Source organism: Podarcis gaigeae (assembly GCF_964106915.1).
Source record: "Podarcis gaigeae genome assembly, chromosome: 15".
Classification (NCBI taxonomy): domain Eukaryota; kingdom Metazoa; phylum Chordata; class Lepidosauria; order Squamata; family Lacertidae; genus Podarcis; species Podarcis gaigeae.
The window spans coordinates 12,963,351-12,982,315 of NC_139692.1; the positions used below are offsets into that span (position 1 = coordinate 12,963,351).

The 18,965-nt window shown below is 44.7% G+C and overlaps 2 protein-coding genes across 3 annotated transcripts in view; one reads left to right on the forward strand and one right to left on the reverse strand.

Annotated features, from left to right (window-relative positions):
• Nucleotides 1-14,395, forward strand: part of VSIG2 (V-set and immunoglobulin domain containing 2) — a 28,384-nt gene extending 13,989 nt beyond the window's left edge. The window contains exons 6-8 of one of the 2 annotated variants that reach the window (XR_014558144.1): nucleotides 10,105-10,255; nucleotides 11,990-13,291; nucleotides 13,350-14,395. Coding sequence is in view for 1 of the 2 variants with exons in the window: in XM_083713780.1 (XP_083569906.1) it covers nucleotides 10,105-10,255; nucleotides 11,990-12,134 (296 nt within the window). In the remaining variant the exon portion in view is untranslated. Of the gene's footprint in view, nucleotides 1-10,104; nucleotides 10,256-11,989 lie in introns of both variants that reach the window. The other variant, XM_083713780.1, reaches the window with a different exon arrangement.
• An 80-nt stretch (nucleotides 14,396-14,475) lies between these two features.
• Nucleotides 14,476-18,965, reverse strand: part of NRGN (neurogranin) — a 61,622-nt gene continuing 57,132 nt past the window's right edge. The window contains exon 3 of the mRNA XM_083713877.1: nucleotides 14,476-18,354. The gene's annotated coding sequence lies outside the window, so the exon portion shown is untranslated. The remainder of the gene's footprint in view (nucleotides 18,355-18,965) is intronic.

Here is an 18,965-nt window from a genome sequence, read left to right on the forward strand (position 1 = left end):
ACATTGCAGGTGTGTTGGGCAGTGGCGTAGCGTGGGTTGTCAGCACCCGGGGCAAGGCAAGTAATTTGCGCCCCCTAACCCGTGGATTTGCGCCCCCTAACCCGTGGATTTGCGCCCCCTAACCCTAACTCCCAAATGTTGCGCCCAGTGCGGCCAGCCCCCCCTGCACCCTCCACGCTACGCCACTGGTGTTGGGGGTAAGGTAAAGGTAAAGGTACCCCTGCCCGTACGGGCCAGTCTTGACAGACTCTAGGGTTGTGCGCCCATCTCACTTAAGAGGCCAGGGGGCAGTGCTGTCCGGAGACACTTCCGGGTCACGTGGCCAGCGTGACAAAGCTGCATCTGGCGAGCCAGAGCTGCACACGGAAACACCGTTTACCTTCCCGCTGGTAAGCGGTCCCTATTTATCTACTTGCACCCGGAGGTGCTTTCGAACTGCTAGGTTGGCAGGCGCTGGGACCGAGCAGCGGGAGCGCACCCCGCCGCAGGGATTCGAACCGCGACCTTTCAATCGGCAAGTCCTAGGCGCTGAGGCTTTAACCCACAGCGCCACCTGCGTCCCCTTGGTGTTGGGGGTAGGGATGAGCAAATATATCAGTTTAAGTTTCCCTGGTTTTCATTTTCTGTTTTGAAGTTCAGTTCTTCACATTTCCTTTTTTAAAATACAGTCATACCTCGGGTTAAAGATGCTTCAGGTTGAGCATTTTAAGGTTGCATTCCGCGGTGACCCGGAAGTAACAGAACAGGTTACTTCCTGGTTTCGCTGCTCGCACATGCGCAGACGCTCAAAATGACACCAAGCGCATGCGCAGGAGCGGCAAATCGCGACACGTGCATGTGCAGACGCAGGTTGCATTCCGCTCATGATGCGAACGGGGCTCTGGAATGGATCCCATTCGCATCCAGAGGTACCACTGTAATTTTTATTGAGTTTTTGATACTTTTATACATATAAAACACAACCAGACAATAACATACAGGGGTTCTTTTGCCCCTTCGGACCTCCTTCCCTCTCTCCATGGAGTCCATATTCAAGATTAAATTTTCTGCATCTTTTACCTTTATCCATCCATTATATAACCATAATTACCATAAATCATTCCACATTACAAGTGTCATTACATCCCTGCCAAAGATTCTAACTGTTTATAGTGGTCTTTTAAATCAATTTCAAATTTATTCCAGTCTTTAGAAAATACTTGATCTTCCTGGCTTCGGAACTTCCCCATCAGTTTTGCCATTTCCACATACTCCATCAGTTTCATCTGCCATTCTTCTTTTGTTGGTCCTTCTCCTTCCTTCCATCTCTGGGCTAGTAGCATTCTCGCTGCCGTTGTTGCATACAGTTCTTCACATTTCCACACCACTTTTTTCTAAGTCCTGATGAAAACTCACCAGAAAATTCTCCTAAGTTTGTGTGTAATTTTTCTATACAATTTTGCCTAACGTACAAGTTTTCGCAAAGCAACTTCCCCTGATAGAATTCATTTTTGCATGTTGTTTTTCAGTAATAGATACATTCTTATGCACACCTTATTCCAGTAGATGAATTTTTGTATGCATTACATAGCTGTATCACTGCATTGCAAAATTTGGAGAAGTGAGAATTTTGAAGGATGCTCTGGGTTTGGCTGCCATATTGTTTCTGAAGGTACAAATTAGGCAGATTCACCTTGAAATGTGAACTAAATCCCATTTCTCCCCCATCCCTAAGGGTGGGGTGAGGCTGAGAGAATATGGAAGAAGGAGCTGAAATTGAGAGAGTGAATGGCTACCAACAGCCCTGAAATGCAATCTGGGTTTACAGATATGTGGCAGAAAGTGGAGATAAGGAGTCACTTGCTGCTTCTCTTAATGTAACAAAAATGTATTGGGTTGGGACTGCAAAGAGACCTGTCTTCCTTCAACATGTTCTTCGGCTTAAGAAATTCTTCTTCTTCCTCCTCTTCTTCTTCTTCTTCTTCTTCTTCTTCTTCGATCACTTGTAGCCAAGTAAGATTGACTTCCATGAACATGGTTTAAACAGTGAGTCTATAAGTGACTGTGGAGGCCAATTCTGGACCCACACATCCTTCCACAGTGGGGACATTGGTTTGGGGGCAGGAATTGATTGCGGTGAGGGTTTGCCAAACGTGCCTTCCTCTTAACTTGTTTCTCCCCTTCGTCTTGAGTTTGAGCGTCTTCAAAGTTCATGACGCCTTTGGTAAAGCCTCTTCTCCAACTGGAGCACTCATAGGCCAGTGTTTCCCAGTTTTTGGTGTTTATACTACATTTTTTTAGATTTGCCTTGAGAGCATCTTTTGTTGCCCACCAGCATTACACCTTCCATTTTTAAGTTCAGAATAGAGTAGTTACTTTGGAAGACGATAATCAGGCATCCACGCAACATGACCAGTCCAACGAAGTTGAAGAATCATTGCTTCAACACTGGTGATCTTTGCTTCTTCCAGTACATTGGCATTAGTTCTCCTGTCTTCCCAAGTGATGTGTAAAATTAAGAAATTATACATAATATCTCACATGATGAGCATGAGATCGCAGCCTTGCATCTGTGTTAATTAATCCTAGACCTTTCACTTCCTGATGCTCAAAAACGATGGTGGGGAACCTGTAGCCTTCCAAATATTTGAACCCTTGGCAGGTCAAGTTTGGCTTGTGGGCCAGAGATTCCTCACCTCTTCTCTAGCAGGCAGCAGGAGAACTAATGGCTGGAAATGACAGGGAAGCAGATTTTGTCTAAACATTGGGAGAAATGTCCTCACAGCAAGAGCTGTTTGACAGTGGAGCAGACAGACTGCCTTGAGAAGTAGTGGACTCTCATTCGCTGGAGGTATTTAAGCAAATCCTGGATGGGCATCTCTTAGATACGCTGCAGTTGTGTTCTGCACTGTGGTCTAAACCCTTGAGCCTCTTGGGCTTGCCAATCAGAAGGTTGATGGTTCGAATCTCCGCGATGGGGTGAGCTCCCGTTGCTTTGCCCCAGCTCCTGCCAACCTAGCAGTTCGAAAGCACACCAGTGCAAGTAGATAAATAGGTATCACTGTGGCAGGAAGATAAACGGCGTTTCTGTGTGCTCTGGCTTCCATCATGGCGTTATGTTGCGCCAGAAGCGGTTTAGTCATGCTGGCCACATGACCCGGAAAGCTGTCTGTGGACAAATGCCGGCTCCCTTGGTCTGAAAGTGAGTTGAGTGCCGCAACCCCATAGTCCCCTTTGACTGGACTTCACCGTCCAGGGGTCCTTTACCTTTTTACATTTTCAACCTCTGCATTACAGATCCTGCACTGCAGAGGGAGAAGGACCTTGGGTGCCTTACAAACACTTTCATGAATCTGAATCCTCATCTCATGCCTAAATGTGCATTAAAATAAAGAACAAATTCAAAACAGGATAGCTAAAATAGTAGCTAGAGTGCATTAGAGGATCCGTAGATGGTAGTCATGCAACCTGGAGACAGATAAAGTCACCTTTAAAATGAAGTCAGGTCTTTCCAACAACTTTCTCCTGGCCTGCCTGCCTGCCTATCTGCCTATCTTTTGCACCTCTCGCTGTCAGCTTTCAACAGTTCCTACTGAAATAACACTTTCCCACCTATTCACCAGATAAATCTCTGAGCTAAATCTGCTTCACCGAATCTCTGTTTTGACACCCCAACGATGTTGCTGTTAATTCTTCAAGAGAATTCTGGGCTCAGAGCCAGTTCTCATCAATGCCCAGGACATAATAGGCATTCGATCATATTTCTAGGGATATGAATTGTTGCAGCTGTGCTGAAGGTTGTCATTAAAGTTAATTTACGCTGGCTTGAAGTTACGTCTTTAGGGAATTCATTGTAAGATCTTTCTCCATGAGAAGGTGCTTTTAAAAAACCCAAACCTGTGCCAGCTGTGAAGTCATGACCCATTTGCTTCGCGCATTACAGCTGCCTCTCCTTGGATTAATGCTGCTTATGTGCAGGATCTCGCCTTTCCCTGTGCATACACCTTGTACACAGGAGAATGTGATCCTGTACATGGGGAATTGTGATATTTCCTCCAAATTACACATCTATTGCTACTGAAGCTGAGGCTCTAATACTTTGGCCACCTCATGAGAAGAGAAGACTCCCTGGAAAAGACCCTGATGTTGGGAAAGATGGAGGGCACAAGGAAAAGGGGACGACAGAGGACGAGATGGTTGGACAGTGTTCTCGAAGCTACCAGCATGAGTTTGACCAAACTGCGGGAAGCAGTGGAAGACAGGAGTGCCTGGCGTGCTCTGGTCCATGGAGTCACGAAGAGTCAGACACGACTAAACAACTAACCAACAACAATTGCTACCAACAGAAACATGGCTATGTGAGCGCCATAGAAAGGTACCTATTGGTCATTGTCCATGACGTCATGAACACCAAGTAACCAAGCTCTGTCCACCATGCCTGTGCCATTTTGTGAAATTATTTTCAGAGGTGCTTTGTTTGGGCTTTAAAGGTCTGCACCAACACCTTGAATTGTGCTTGGAGAGGTACCCAGGAGCCAATGTAGGTCTTTCAGGACCAGTGTTATATGATCTCTGCAGCCACTCCCAGAATCCCTGCTCTCCTTCGTCTCTCATTCTGCTGCAGCCTGAGATATCCACAAACAACTCTGGGAACAGGAGAAAAGAGTTCTGGGTGACTAACTGTGATTCCCAGTTAGATTGGAAGCATATTTTTGGCATGCAAATAAATAAATACCAGTATTATTTTCTTTTAAATTAAGCATTGCTGGTACTCACTGATTGGTACCAGCGAGATATCTGGCCCATTTATGCTCTGACAGCTTTCCAGAATGTGCCGGGCTTTGATTGCCGCCTCAACGACTCACATCCCGTTTTTCTGACTTGCTTCCTACTCAGGTCAGGTCCTTTCATTTAATTAGCTCTCATTTCCGTGGGCAGATTCCCCCCCCCCCCCCGCTGGCTTCGCTTCTTGGCTGAACGGCGACTTAGGAGGAGAAATTGGATGGCATCTGGGAACGATAGAAGGATAAAAACACCGAGCGTACATGCAGAGGGTGCGGAGAGGATGGCAGCAGAAAAATGAAATATTAATTGAAGGCAAGGACTGGTTTGGTTTAGGAACATAGGAAGCTGCCTTCTACTGAGTCAGACCCGTAGTCCATCAAGCTCCATATTGTCTACACGGACTGGCAGCAGCTCTCCAGGTTTTCAGGCGGAGAGCTCTCCCAGCCCTAGCTGGAGACACCAGGGATCAAACCTGAGACCTTTGTCACGCAAAGCATATGCTCTACCCCTGGGCTACAGCCCTTCTCCAGAAAGTGAAGATGAAGCATAGGGGGGAAGCTGGAGAAAAGGCTAAAGATATAATTAAAAAATGATACGAGAGACTCCTAAGGAGTTGGAAAAGCCTCAAGAGATAAAGTGGAACTGGAAAACGAGTGAGGTCCCAGCTAAAGAAGAATGGCAACTTAAGCTGACGGAATATGCGCAGCTTGCAGACTTAATATACAGTGTTACCTCAGGTTACAGATGCTTCAGGTTACAGACTCCGCTAACCCAGAAATAGTACCTCGGGTTAAGAACTTTGCTTCAGGATGAGAAGAGAAATCATGTGGCCACCGTGGGAGGCCCCATTAGCTAAAGTGGCACTTCAGGTTAAGAACAGTTTCAGGTTAAGAATGGACCTCCAGAATGAATTAAGTTCTTAACCCGAGGTACCACTATATAGAATAAGAGAGCAAAAGAACATATGTTTAGAGGAGACTGGAAAAGGTTTATTGACTATATGGGGGGAAATTGTGTATACCTGAGAACACTGGCAAGATTAAGATAAATTCAACAGAGTGGCTGGGGAAACCCAGCCAGATGGGTAGGCGATAAATAAATTATTATTATTATTATTATTATTATTATTATTATTAATCAGTTTTAATGGATGCAATAATGGAATACTGAATAGTTTAGTTTTTGTGACATGTGCAGGGATTTATGACATGCAAAATGAGCCATGGAAAGAGAAGAAGGGAAGTCATTGATATTTTAAGGATGTTTAAATGAGCATTTTAAATTGTAAAACAGAAAATTTAATAAAAATGAGAGAGAGAGAGAGAGAGAGAGAGAGAGAGAGAGAGAGAGAGAGAGACTGAGACTCAGTGATGGGCTATACAGAATGAAGTCAAATGTGAGTAAATAAATGCATACCATATCCTGAAAGAAACAGCTTCACTTCAGTTACAGATAGGTAGCCGTGTTGGTCTGCCATAGTCAAAACAAACAAACAAAAAAATTCCTTCCAGTAGCACCTTAAAGACCAAGTAAAATAGCTACTTTGAGATCTTGTATAGAATGTCCTGGACATTTTCTCAAGCTCTGGGAGGAAGACCTTTCATTGCCTACAGACAGCCACCCAATCTTAAACAACAACTAACCCACAATAATACTACAACCAGACCTAACACGGACACTGGCACCAGAGCCTGCAATAAACCCAGATGCCAACTTTGCTGCCACATACACCCAGACAACACCATTACTGGCCCCAACAACATCACACATACCATCTCGGGACTATTTAATTGCTCATCGTCTAACATTGTGTATGCCATCAAATGCCAACAGTGTCCTTCAGCTCTCTATATTGGACAAACAGGCCAGACCTTACGCCAAAGAATAAACGGACATAAATCGGACATCAGGAATCACAAGACAGAGAAACCAGTAGGAGAACACTTCAATCTCCCAGGACATTCTATACAAGATCTCAAAGTAGCTATTTTACTACAAAGGAATTTCAGAAATAGACTGGAAAGAGAAGCTGCTGAATTGCAACTTATCACCAAACATATAAACCATGGAGACACCTGGTCTGAACAAAGACCTTGGATTCTTATCTCATTATACATGACAAAGCCATTTTTCACCTTCTCACCCCTTGCTTTTTCCTGTAAGACCTATTGCAGTCGTTAAGAGTCGTCAACAGGCTCATCACAGCTATCTGCCAATCACTCATTCCCACCACCCTTCTGAGTAATACCCCTCCCCACCTTCTCACTATATAGAAGGGTCTGGAAACTTCTGTTTCAGTGTATCTGAAGAAGTGTGCATGCACACGAAAGCTCATACCAAGAACTAACTTAGTTGGTCTTTAAGGTGCTACTGGAAGGAATTTTTTTTTTGTTTTAGCTTCACTTCAGTTTCCAAAAAGATTTCAGGGTTACCTGGCTGTTTCCTATGAAGCAGGTAGCAGCATCCATGGAGGGAGGAAATTTAAACTGGGAAAATGGTCTAGGATTAACACCCTCCTTACCTGCATTACAGCCCGGATCAAATTCTCCCACAATCGCTACTGCATTTGCTTTTAACTTTAAAAGGCAGGAGATGAGGTTCATTCTTCCCTAAGTCACATCTTGTTGGGGCCCGCCTTCTACATCTTCCCCATGCATTTAAACATATTCTCTGTTTGGGGTCTGTTTGGAACCTTATTTTCAAAATATGTGCAGGTTTGATAGGTACGTAATAATTTTATTTGTGAAGCTATAAGCCGTGATGAAACAGGAAGAGCATTCAACGGTCAACAAGGCGGATTCTGCACGTGCCGCAGAGGGAATTGAAGGGCAGAGAAGGTTTGTCAACCTGGGAAAGTAGCCCATCTAGGAGAAGGAAAACTCTGATCCTAAACCTCCACTGTATTGCAGGATGGCTTTGGGAGAAGAAAAAGGTGTGGGAATGTTGAGGGAAGTAGGGGAGGATATATTGATTAAATATTATCCTTCCTCGCTCAAGTTCGTGAGCTAGTAGCAGAGCACATTCCTTTGTACATTGCATGAAGCTAGTTGATGGATTCATGAGAATCATTTCAGTTAAGCAATCCAGTCTGGCTTGTCCAGATTGGCTTGTTCCTGGTAAATCCCCTTTACTTCCCTCTTAAAAACAATAACAGCACAACAGTCTTCTTTTACAAGTACAGTCATGCCTTGGGTTAAATGTGCTTTGAGATGAGCGCGTTTGAGTTGCGCTCTGCGGCAACCCGGAAGTAACAGAGCGCTCAAAATGATGTCACGCGCATGCACAGAAGCACTGAAATGTGACCCGCGCACACGCAGACGCATGGACACGGGTTACGTTTGCTTCTAGATGCTTCTTAGATTCAGTTCACAGTACAGTGGTACCTTGGGTTAAGTACTTAATTCGTTCCGGAGGTCCGTTCTTAACCTGAAACTGTTCTTAACCTGAAGCACCACTTTAGCTAATGGGGCCTCCAGCTGCCGCTGTGCCACCCGATTTCTGTTCTCATCCTGAAGCAAAGTTCTTAACCCGAGGTAATATTTCTGGGTTAGCGGAGTCTGTAACCTGAAGCATATGTAACCTGAAGCGTATGTAACCCGAGGTACCACTGTATAGTCCTGAAGGCAGGCCTTAGCTTGTAGTTACAGTTACAAAGTGTGGGTTCATCCTCTGTGAGGGATGAGCCCATGTGCTGCTAGCTGAGAGCCAGCAGACAGCAAAAGGCAAACTGGAGAGAAGGGACCAAAAGAGAGAGATGGGTGGCTACATGCCTGGCCCTTTTGTAGAGTCTGCTGGAGTCACACCCATCTACCTGGTCATATACTGGGGAAGGATGCTTAAGACCAGGTGTGACAGAATGTCCTCCTGGCTGGAGCAACATTATCCTGTGTGGGCAAACAGGAAATGTTGTCTTTGACTGCTTCAGTGATGTTACATCCCACAAAAGGCTATGGAGTTTGCCCTACACAAATCCAGAGTGGAGTCCTTAAGAGGGCTGGATGGTGTCTTGTACACCTCCTTCTGGCAACTCCTGCAGCCAAGTGAATGCCCAATGTATTGCTCTGCTTTCCTTTGGACCACATCAGTGAGGCCGAGGGGGGGGGGTCTTGTTGTCTGGGCAGCTCAGGACCTTCATACATGCTGCCCAGGCTTGTACCCTGAGGGATGTCAGTTGGGTGCTGTTAACACAGAAGTTTGACTTCAATCCCGGCACACTCCATCATCTCTCAAGACAGATGGATGCAAATTAATTGTTCTGGGAGTGCACCAATGTTGATTGAATCCCCAGCTTAACAATTAATAGGTTGCATCAGATTTCCGTTTTGTACGTTTCTTTGAGATTTCTTTGAATGGAAAGTGATCAAGAAATTTTCAAAAGAAATAGACCAACAACATCTGGAGGGTCAAGGGTTCTTCACCCATGCTTAAGTTGTCAAGAAAAGGTCCATGTTTTTAGGTTACTGGAAATAAATGAGGTGAGAACTTCTCTCTCTTTACATCAGGGTAGGTGAAAGCAAGCAAGAATATTCTGAAATTCTGAAATTAAATTAACGGTTTGAGGTTTCCAGCTCACAAGTCTATTTTTGTTTCTCTCAGATTTTGAGGAAGAAAAAAAATCTATAGGAAGTAGAGAAAGTAGGATTTTCAGCATCTTCATGTTCAAAATCCATTTCTGAAAATGAATGGCTTATAAAAGCAGAGCAGTTGGGAAGAGCCATATGTGTGAAGTGGTATCTTGAGCATCTCCATTGGCACCACGTGGTCAGGGAGTATCTGAGAAAAAAAGGTTCTAGTAGAAGTGAAATAGAAGTAGAGGGCAGCAACAAAAATAGGCGTTTGCAACACTTTCACGAGAGAGGAGGATGTGCAAAATAGGGGGAAGATCTTTACATGATTGAGGCGTAAGAATAGGTTTCCAGTGAAATTAACACGGGAAGGTAGAAAGGGAATGCTTTTGGCATGTGGAACTCTCTGCCACCAGATGCAAGGAAGAATAATACAACTGATAAGGCCAATGGCCCATCTAGTCCAGTATCCTGTTCTGACAGTGGCCGAACAAATGCTCCAATGGGAAGCATTGGGGCAGCACTCTGTGATTTCCTCCCCCTGGTATTCAGAGGCATAATACTGTTTTATTGGGTCTGTCCTACTGATTGTTGTACCCCTTGCATTGTACAACGGTTTTATTTTTTTCCTGATTTTTCTTTTCCCTCTTAAAATACCGCAAGTTGTTTGGAGACCGCTTTGTGGAAAGCAATTAATAAACAGACTAAACCGTTAAGATTTTTGTGCCGCTGCTGAGGACTGAAGCCTTGTGTTTTGTGTCTCTCCATACAACAGGCACTGCGGAGGCTGGAGTGATTGCGGGAGCTGTCATAGGGGTCCTCTTAGCACTCCTGTTGCTCTGTGGAATAGTCCTCTGGTTCTTACGCTTTAGGAAGCAGAAGGAGAAGAAGAAGACACAATCCATATACAGCGGGAATGAAATCAGGTTAGATTGGCTCGCCTCAAGGTCGCCTTGGTTCTAAGCAAGCATCATTTGCCAACTGATCCTTTAAAGATGCAAAAACAAGGAAGCCAGGAGCTAAAAGTGGCCTTTCCTAACCTGATGCCCTCCAGATGTTGTAGACTACTACTCACAAGTGCTGGCTGAGGATGATGGGAGTTGTAGTTCAAAACATCTGGAGGACACCGTGTTGGGGAAGGCTGGCTAAAGGCCAGAAATCCACAGAGGCCTGTTGACACTAAGGCTAGTTTATGCAATGCCATCAGTCTTCCCTCTTACCACTATTATGGCACGAGGTCCGATTCAACAGGTAGTTTGATAGCTCTGCAAATCAGATGGATTATCTGAAGGTGCAATGAAGGAGGAGAAGCCTCCCTTCCCAATTCCTAGGTCCTGTTGACTGGTAATTTAAAAAAAAAGTGATATTGAGCAGACAGGTGCAAGGGGCTTCTGGTTAAGTTAATTTCATACTGAAAGGAAACTTAAAAAAAAAAAGTCTTTTCCACTATTGTCTGTTTGCTACCCATCTTGACTTTCCAAGGCATGGGATATAAAAGATGAAAAGCTTTCAATGCAGTCTACTCCACTTAATAGGCTACAATAGGGGAAAATGTGACCAGCTGATGTGTGCACCTACTCAGTCTGCTGTTCAGGGTCTAACAGTAGAGAGAAGTTGGATTTCATGGAGAGAAAACCATGTATTTCATGGATAGGGGAGTGGGTGGCGCTGTGGTCTAAACCACTGAGCCCCTTGGGCTTGCTGATCAGAAGGTCAGCAGTTCGAATCCCCACGATGGGGTGAGCTCCCGTTGCTTGGTCCCTGCTCCTGCCAACCCAGCAGTTCAAAAGTACTCCAGTGCAAGTAGATAAATAGGTACCGCTGTGGCAAGAAGGTAAACGGCATTTCCGTGCACTCTGGCTTCCGTCAGAGTGTCCCGTTGCACCAGAAGTGGTTTAGTCATGCTGGCCACATGACGACCTGGAAAGCTGTCTTTGGACAAACGCTGGCTCCCTTAGCCTGGAAGCAAGTTGAACGCCACAACTCCATAGTCCCCTTTGACTCGACTTAACCGTCCAGGGGTCCTTTAAGGTAAAGGTAAAGGTAAAGGTAAAGGTAAAGGTAAAGGGACCCCTGACCATTAGGTCCAGTTTCGGATAACTCTGGAGTTGTGGTGCTGATATCGCTTTACTGGCCGACGGAGCCGGCGTACAGCTTCCGGATCATGTGGCGAGCATGACTAAGCCGCTTCTGGTGAACCAGAGCAGTGCACGGAAATGCCGTTTACCTTCCTGCCAGAGTAGTACCTATTTATCAATTGCACTTTGATGTGCTTTCGAACTGCTAGGTTGGCAGGAGCAGGGACAGAACGATGGGAGCTCACCCCGTCGCGGGGATTCGAACCGCCGACCTTCTGATCGGAAAGTCCCAGGCTCCATGGTCCAACCCACAGTGCCACCCGCGTCCCTTTACCTTTACCTTTTTTATCTTCATGGGCAGAGCACATGTTTTGCATGGGAAAGGTCCCAGGATCGATCTCTAGCATCTCCAGCTAGTACTGAGAAAGACTCTTGCCCCAAACCCTAGTGAATTGCTGCAAAACCTCAGTCAAGTATAATTGTGCAGCCTGAATTCACTGGTCTCTCACTTGAAAATAGTGACCATCTGGCTGGTGCTACCTGCTTCAACATCTCTTCTTTTTCCCTTCTTCTCTTCCAAAGGGAAGATGCCACAGCTCCAGGAATCTCTGAGGCCTCTCTGCAGGGAGAAAGCCAGCCAGAAAATCATCTTCTGGAAAACATACCTAGCAGGCCTGCGTCTACTACCAGCACTACCAAATCCCAGCTCAAGAATTTTCTTGTCTAAGCTTGCTCTGTGACTGTGGGGTTGGCTTGTTGTCGCTTTACAGCATTTTGTTTTACTGCATGAAGAACATTTCTTCTGAAGATATTTAGGACATCCTTCAAAGGGTGTCCTAAACTGCCCCTAATCTGCTTGCTGCATTGTTAAAACTTGAATTAGATTTATGAGAGCTCCTCCAAAATAGAGGTGGTGGAGAAATTCTATTCAGTTTGCATTTCAACCTACCTTATTTTCACTTTCCAAAACAATATGCAAACCAAGACACAGCTCTCCTTTGAAATTCTCATGTCTCTGAATTTTGCGAGGTCGTTCTCCAGCAAAGTAACGTGTACAAAAAATGAATATACCAGGGTAAAATACATCTTTGTGAAAAACACATATGAAAATGCATCATATTTGGGGGGATATTGTCTTGCAAAAATGTGTCTACTAGGCAAAATTGCAAACAAAAATATGTATAATTCACACTAAAATGCTAATGATTTTCATAATAACTTCTAGCTACAGTACTTCCTTCAAGAGCTGTGGTTCAACATCACTTGTCCCCTTATCCAATCAGAGTTTTTAGTGTTGTTTACTATGACGCTGCAAGCTTCCCTGCTAGGTAGCACTGAACACTAGCTTTTCTATGGACTTCCTACCCTTAGAATTTAGCTCCTGTGTTGTGAATTTTCACAAGACTTGGAGACAGTGACCTCACAATGCTGTGCAATCTGCCATAGCTTTCCAGCTGGACTACCTGATCTGCGCTTGAAGGTTGTTCGGAAACGGCAGTTCCTTTGGAACATGGGAGCCAGACTTATTTTTAGTGTAAAATGCGGGGAGCATTTAAACTTTCATTCTGTATTTGTCCATTTGTTTCCGGGTTCCTTCTGCATTCCTTTTGGGAACAGCCTTTTTTGTTTTTCATCCTGAGGGCTGCATTTGCTTCTAGGCAACCTTCTGAGGGCCACATGCTGGTGGTGGGAGCCAGAAGCAGAAGTGAGTGGAGCAATAAATGCTAATAGACCAACCACCCGCCTCTATCCTCCACACAGGCCAACAAGAGGCATTATCAGAGTTCAAGGGCACAGTCTAGTCAGTCAAACGCCTTCAAGGAGGGTGCAAAGCAGGGCCATTAAAGATGTAGCCATGGAGAGGGGCGTGTTAGCCTGGGGAGAGTTCCACATGGGACACATGGAGAGACCTGGAGGTCTGACTTTGGCCCTTGGACTGAAGGTTCCCCATCCTGTTTTATGGTCTTAGTCCAGGCTATTTGAGAGAGTGCCTTCTCCCATAAGTACCTCTCTGCTCTTTAAGATGAGTCACTGAGACTCTTCTGGTGGTTCCCACAGTGTATTTCACTGATGGTGACTGCCAATCAGGCATTTTCAATGATGGCTCCTAAGCTTTGGAACTTGAAACAGGTTCATGTTGCAGGGTGCCAGATAATCCAGGAATTTTCTCCTTTAAAGCACACTGCTAATATGCTTTTGTTGTATTCATAGGCTATTTATGGTCAGGTTCGTGCGTCAATGCTCTTGATTTCTCTCATCGTGTGTTTCCACTACCATTGTTCTGATTCTATATTTTTTGTTGTTCCTTTTTAAAAAATCATTTCCTTACCATGAAGATTGTTGCATGAAGAGTGAGTTAACCAATCCCCACCCCCAAAAAAATAAACAGTGGGTGTCTTGTTGTATTAAAGCCCCATCTTACTAAGACTGAACAACCCTAGGCTTTATCCTTGGCTTTAAGGCTAGACATGGCTGCCCAAAGTATCCCAGTTTTGGGGATTTTTTTCTCCCTGGAGCTGCCCAGAATCTCTTTTCTTCAATGTGTGCCCCCGCCAAAAAATGTGTCCAGGCAACCCAAACACTCACACACACACACACAGCTCAAACCTGTTGCCAGCATCCACTGTGCACAAATTAGGCTGCTCTGCATACATTTACTTATTTTTAGAGCTGTCAGCTGATAAAAGAAATCTGCATGGTCTGGGTTTTAGTCTAGAGGAGATCAGTTCTAGAGAGCATGCCAGAGGAGCAGCTACTTCCAGAGTCGTCCTGCGTACACACCAGCCAGGACAAAACAAGAGCCTTTAACACATTATTCTCCTTGCCCCATTATCTGATGTAAATTATAGGGCACCTCCTATCGGTGGTTTACCCTTCCATGGACTCCCTGGGCAGGAGTCAAGATATAGCATGGCTTCACCCCAGTGCCTAAGTCAAACCCCTGACATCTGTAACTAATTAAGTTGTGTCCTATTTGAACCCATAAAACCAGTGTGTTTTATTGTTCTCCTGGGAACAATGGGCAAGATGGCGGGCAGCTGCTGCAACAACAACAAAAAGAATCCAGATTTTCATATCAACATTCCTTTATTAACATTCCATCTTGGTAGAAGCAATCACATGCAAAATGTTAAAAAGATATTTAGAAAGACAGCTGCACCAGCTCCTGCCTAAACTGGATGGATGGAGAGAGGGGGGGGGGACTTACAAAGTGGGGCACGGTGCAGAGAGGCCGAGGAAATGTGGATTGTTCACAAGGCAGATGGAACAACAGTGTAGGATGGTGTAAAATGTAGCTGAATAAGCAGGGGGGAAATTCCTGCATGCTATCGAGGCCTTTTGAACATTTCTTGGAATGGTTGGATGGTGTACAGTCCTCCTTGCTACCTAGAGAATCTTCCTAAAAGCCCAGCAAATTCAAAGCAGAGAATACAGTCACTGCTTGAGTTTGCTCTTCTGCTTATCCCATGGCCTTCTTCCCCACCCCCTCAGCCCTTTTCCTGCCTGCTCTGAGCCCTGTAAGAAGTGAGGGAAGAAGAAAGCGTAAAAAGCCAGGATCACATCTTCTTCCTAACCTGCCAGCCTGTTAGAGAACTTGGACCGTTCTTCGTGCTCTATAGAGAACATAAAGCTGGAGGTTTGAGTAAGAAAACAAGAATGAGGGAATTGGGTTAATGAGTCAGGGGAGCCAATTGGGGGAAGGGGGAATCGGATTAATACAGCCTTGCAAATAATAACAACAACAATAATAATAATAAGTGGTTGTCTGCAAAAATATTTACTAGCCTGCTGTGGGCTAGCATTGGAGGGACAGAAGTGGTGTGCTATTGCATTCAGGTCCTGCTTTTGAGCTACTCATAGGTATCGGGGGGTGGGGGCACTGTAAGATGGTCCCTTGGCCTGATCCAGCAAAGCCTTCTTATGTTCTTATGACAAGGTACACTGAGTGGCTTCCTCTTCTCTCACTTGCTCTCTCCCTCTGGGCCCAATTGGCACAATGCCCTGAAGCTGAGCATGGGGAGAGGGGTGGAGGCTGTTCTTGTCTTCTTGCTCTGGTTTGCAGGCTCAAAGAGAGCAGGTGAACAGACAGTTCCAGGATGAGGAAGAGGAGGGAGAAACACCAGAAAATGACAGGGGGGCCCTAGTGGGTTCGTGCAGGTGCTCACCAATGCCTGTCCTGTGGAGTGCTCTTCCCTTCCTTTGCCCTGCCTTCCTACCCTGGGTGCAAAGGAGGGATGGAACACTCCGTTCCTCCTCTACCAGTTGCAAGTCTTTCATGGTTGCTGATGGCTTCTGGGCTAGTGCTTAATTGCAAGGGTGAGTTAATAGCAAATGCAGAAGGCAAAACGATTTAACCTGACTACATGGTTGATCCCAAAACTATAGGGCCGGACCATTACAGTGGTACCTTGGTTCTCAAACTTAATCCATTCTGGGAGTCCATTCGGCTCCCAAAACCATTAAAAAACCAAGGCACGGCTTCCGATTGGCTGCAGTGCTTCCTGCACTCAATCGATAGCCACGTAAGCCTCGTTGGATGTTCGGCTTCCGAAAAACATTCACAAACTGGAACACTTACTTCCAGGTTTGCGGCGTTCGGGAGCCGATTTGTTCGACGACTAAGCCATTCGGGAACCAAGGTACCACTGTATAGTTTGCAGCCTGAAGGCAAGAATGGTGCCCCTCTTCTCCAAACCAACTGGACTGGTACATGAATCTTGCCTCAGCAATGGTGATGAGACAACATTCTCCATCACACTTGAGGCAGTGTATGCAGTCCTGGCTTCCAACAGAGGGCAAAGGCTGGGAGGAGGAGCTCAGGAGCCACAGCTGCACCCCAGCACCTGCCCCCTGAAGTCACTGCCTCACTCTGTACAATGGTAGGGCCAGCCCTACAGAACTTGGGGCTAGGAGGTTAGGGCAGCCACAACAAGCAGCTTGCATGGTGGGGGGGAAATGATACACACTGACTATCAGATTGGGTCTGTGCAAATGAAGAACCTGAAGGCTAATAACTGGGAGCAACTTAGCACTCACCATGATCTACTGGCCCAAAGAATAAAAGGGAACCAATGGCTGTCCTACAGCTACTGTATAAGTTCATTTAAAAAGGGCTCACCACACCATGACAAGAATTGAGGACACCAACAGAATTAATATTTCAACCTTCAAACCACAACTGAACAGGAACGTTCAACAAAGGCTAGACTGATTAAAAATGGAGCTTGGTTGCGCAACACCTCAAAAAGAATTTCTAAAACTGTCAGATGCAAAAGAATAAATCAGCATGCAACATGCAAGAAAAGGCTTTATGGGAACACCTCTCTGGGCTGACCAAGGAAAAGGGTGTTTCCTTTCTAGCTGGAGATATTTTAAATTTAAAGTGTGAAAGGTAGTATGAGAGAGAGGTTTCAGAAACAGCTTTGCAGGATTTTGATGTGTTTTACCAAACTTGATGCCGCCTGTAATGAGGACAGACAAAACACCTTATTGCAATCCTATGCATAGTTACGGTACTCAGAAGCAAGCCCCATTAAGTTCAATGGTACTTACTCCCTGGTATGTGAGCACAGGATTGCAGCCTCAGTCGTGGGGAGATAGTTTGAATGGACCTTCCTTGCACAAGTAACATTATGTACAGATTTCTGCCTGGCGCAAGTTCAGCAGGCAAGGAATGATGCTGCAATTTGTCTGTGTGTTGGGACAGGGGGTGGGGTGGGGACACAGAGCTGGGATGGGCACATATGAGTTGGTGTTAGGGATGAGGAAAAATATATGAACTGAAGCACAGCTATTTTTTGAAGCATGCCCTTCTCTGAATTTTGTGACGTAGTTCTCCAAACAAATGAAGTATACAAAAATATATGTATTGGGGAAACTAGGCAGACAAAGGCATATATTAGTGAAAATAGCACCATACGTGCATTATATGAGGGGGAACTGACTGCAAACACTTGTCTGTTAGGCAAAAATGCATATAAAAATTTGTACATTAGGCTAAAATTCTGATGAATTTTCAGGAGAATCTTTTTTAAAAAAGGAATTCCAAAACTGATGCAGAAATGTGGTGGACTGGATAAACGAGAAACTGAGAGAAACCAAAATTGACAGGTTAACCCATCTTGACGTGGTACCCGTAACATCATCAACATGCATTTCCTTCTCCATTATTTTTAAAATGTTCTTTAATTGGTAAGATGAAAGATGGGCGAATGGAGATATAAGAAAATCATTGCGTTCACAATCACAGCCATAGGCGATGTTAATGTGGTTTTATTTTATGTGTGTATGGTGTTGTTGTATGCAGTAAGGATCTAATTAAAAACAGCAGCCAATATTATGCCCCATCGAGCCAGATATTACAGTGGGACAAAATACATGCTTGTGTGCTGTAGAGCAAGCCACTATCATACCACTTGCAGCTCCACTGCCTTGTCTCCAGACTCTGGCCAGTGAAGGAAAAGGCTTAAAGGCCGAGCTATAAGAAGAATAGCCTCTTTGCCTCTGCTCAGACTGCTTAGAATACAGGACTGAGTAGCGAATGCCTGGAGGCCCTCAAAAAACTGAGAGGTGGAGAGGCAAGCTTACAGGTTATGAGCGCTGCAAAAGAAAGCTCCGTCCTATATTGCACAGGTGTGGGTGTGATATACGTGTATATAATTTGGGTGGGGGGAATTGAAGAACAACTGATATGTACACAGGGAGGGGTTAGAGACAGCGTGCAAAGGAGGAAGCAAGGAGTGCCAATATGATATATATATTTTTTAACAGAAAGAATAGGGATAGCGGCTCTAAAAAGAAAGGCGGTCTAGGAGAGCATTGCATCTCTTCTGTGATCAGACTCAATGGGGTGGTGATTGTTCTTCTGGAAGTGAAAGGGTGCTGTTGAGAGGACCAATGGGAAACCAGCTTGGATGCTTCTGTGCCATTCCATTTCTTCTTAGCCACTGTAAACAGAAAGAGACATATTGACTCTGGCATTCGCAGACCTGCATCAACAGCTTCCTTCCTGACCTGTGGAGGGACTGCTTCCAAACCTCCCCTCCAGATTTCTTGGTAGGTTTCGGAGCTCCAAATTGCAGGGGTTTGTTTCCAAAGTGGAACCACCGATGAGTTAGAATTTGCCCTTATTCTCCTTTATATAACATTTCTGAATTCTCAGTGGTGGATAATAATAATAATAATAATAATAATAATAATAATAATAATAATAATAATAATAATAATTTATTTATTTATTTATTTATTTATATATATTTATATATATTTATATATATATATTTATTTATTTATATATATATATATATATATATATATATATATATATATCCCACCCATCTGGCTGGGTTTCCCAAGCCACTCTGGGCAGCTCCCAACAGAATATTAAAAACACAATAAAACATCAAACATTAAAAACTTCCCTAAACAGGGCTGCCTCCAGATGTCTTCTAAAAGTCAGGTAGTTGATTATTTCCTTGACATCTGATGGGAGGGTGTTCCACAGGGTGGGCGCCACTACCAAAAAGGCCCTCTGCCTGGTTCCCTGTGGCCTTGCAGT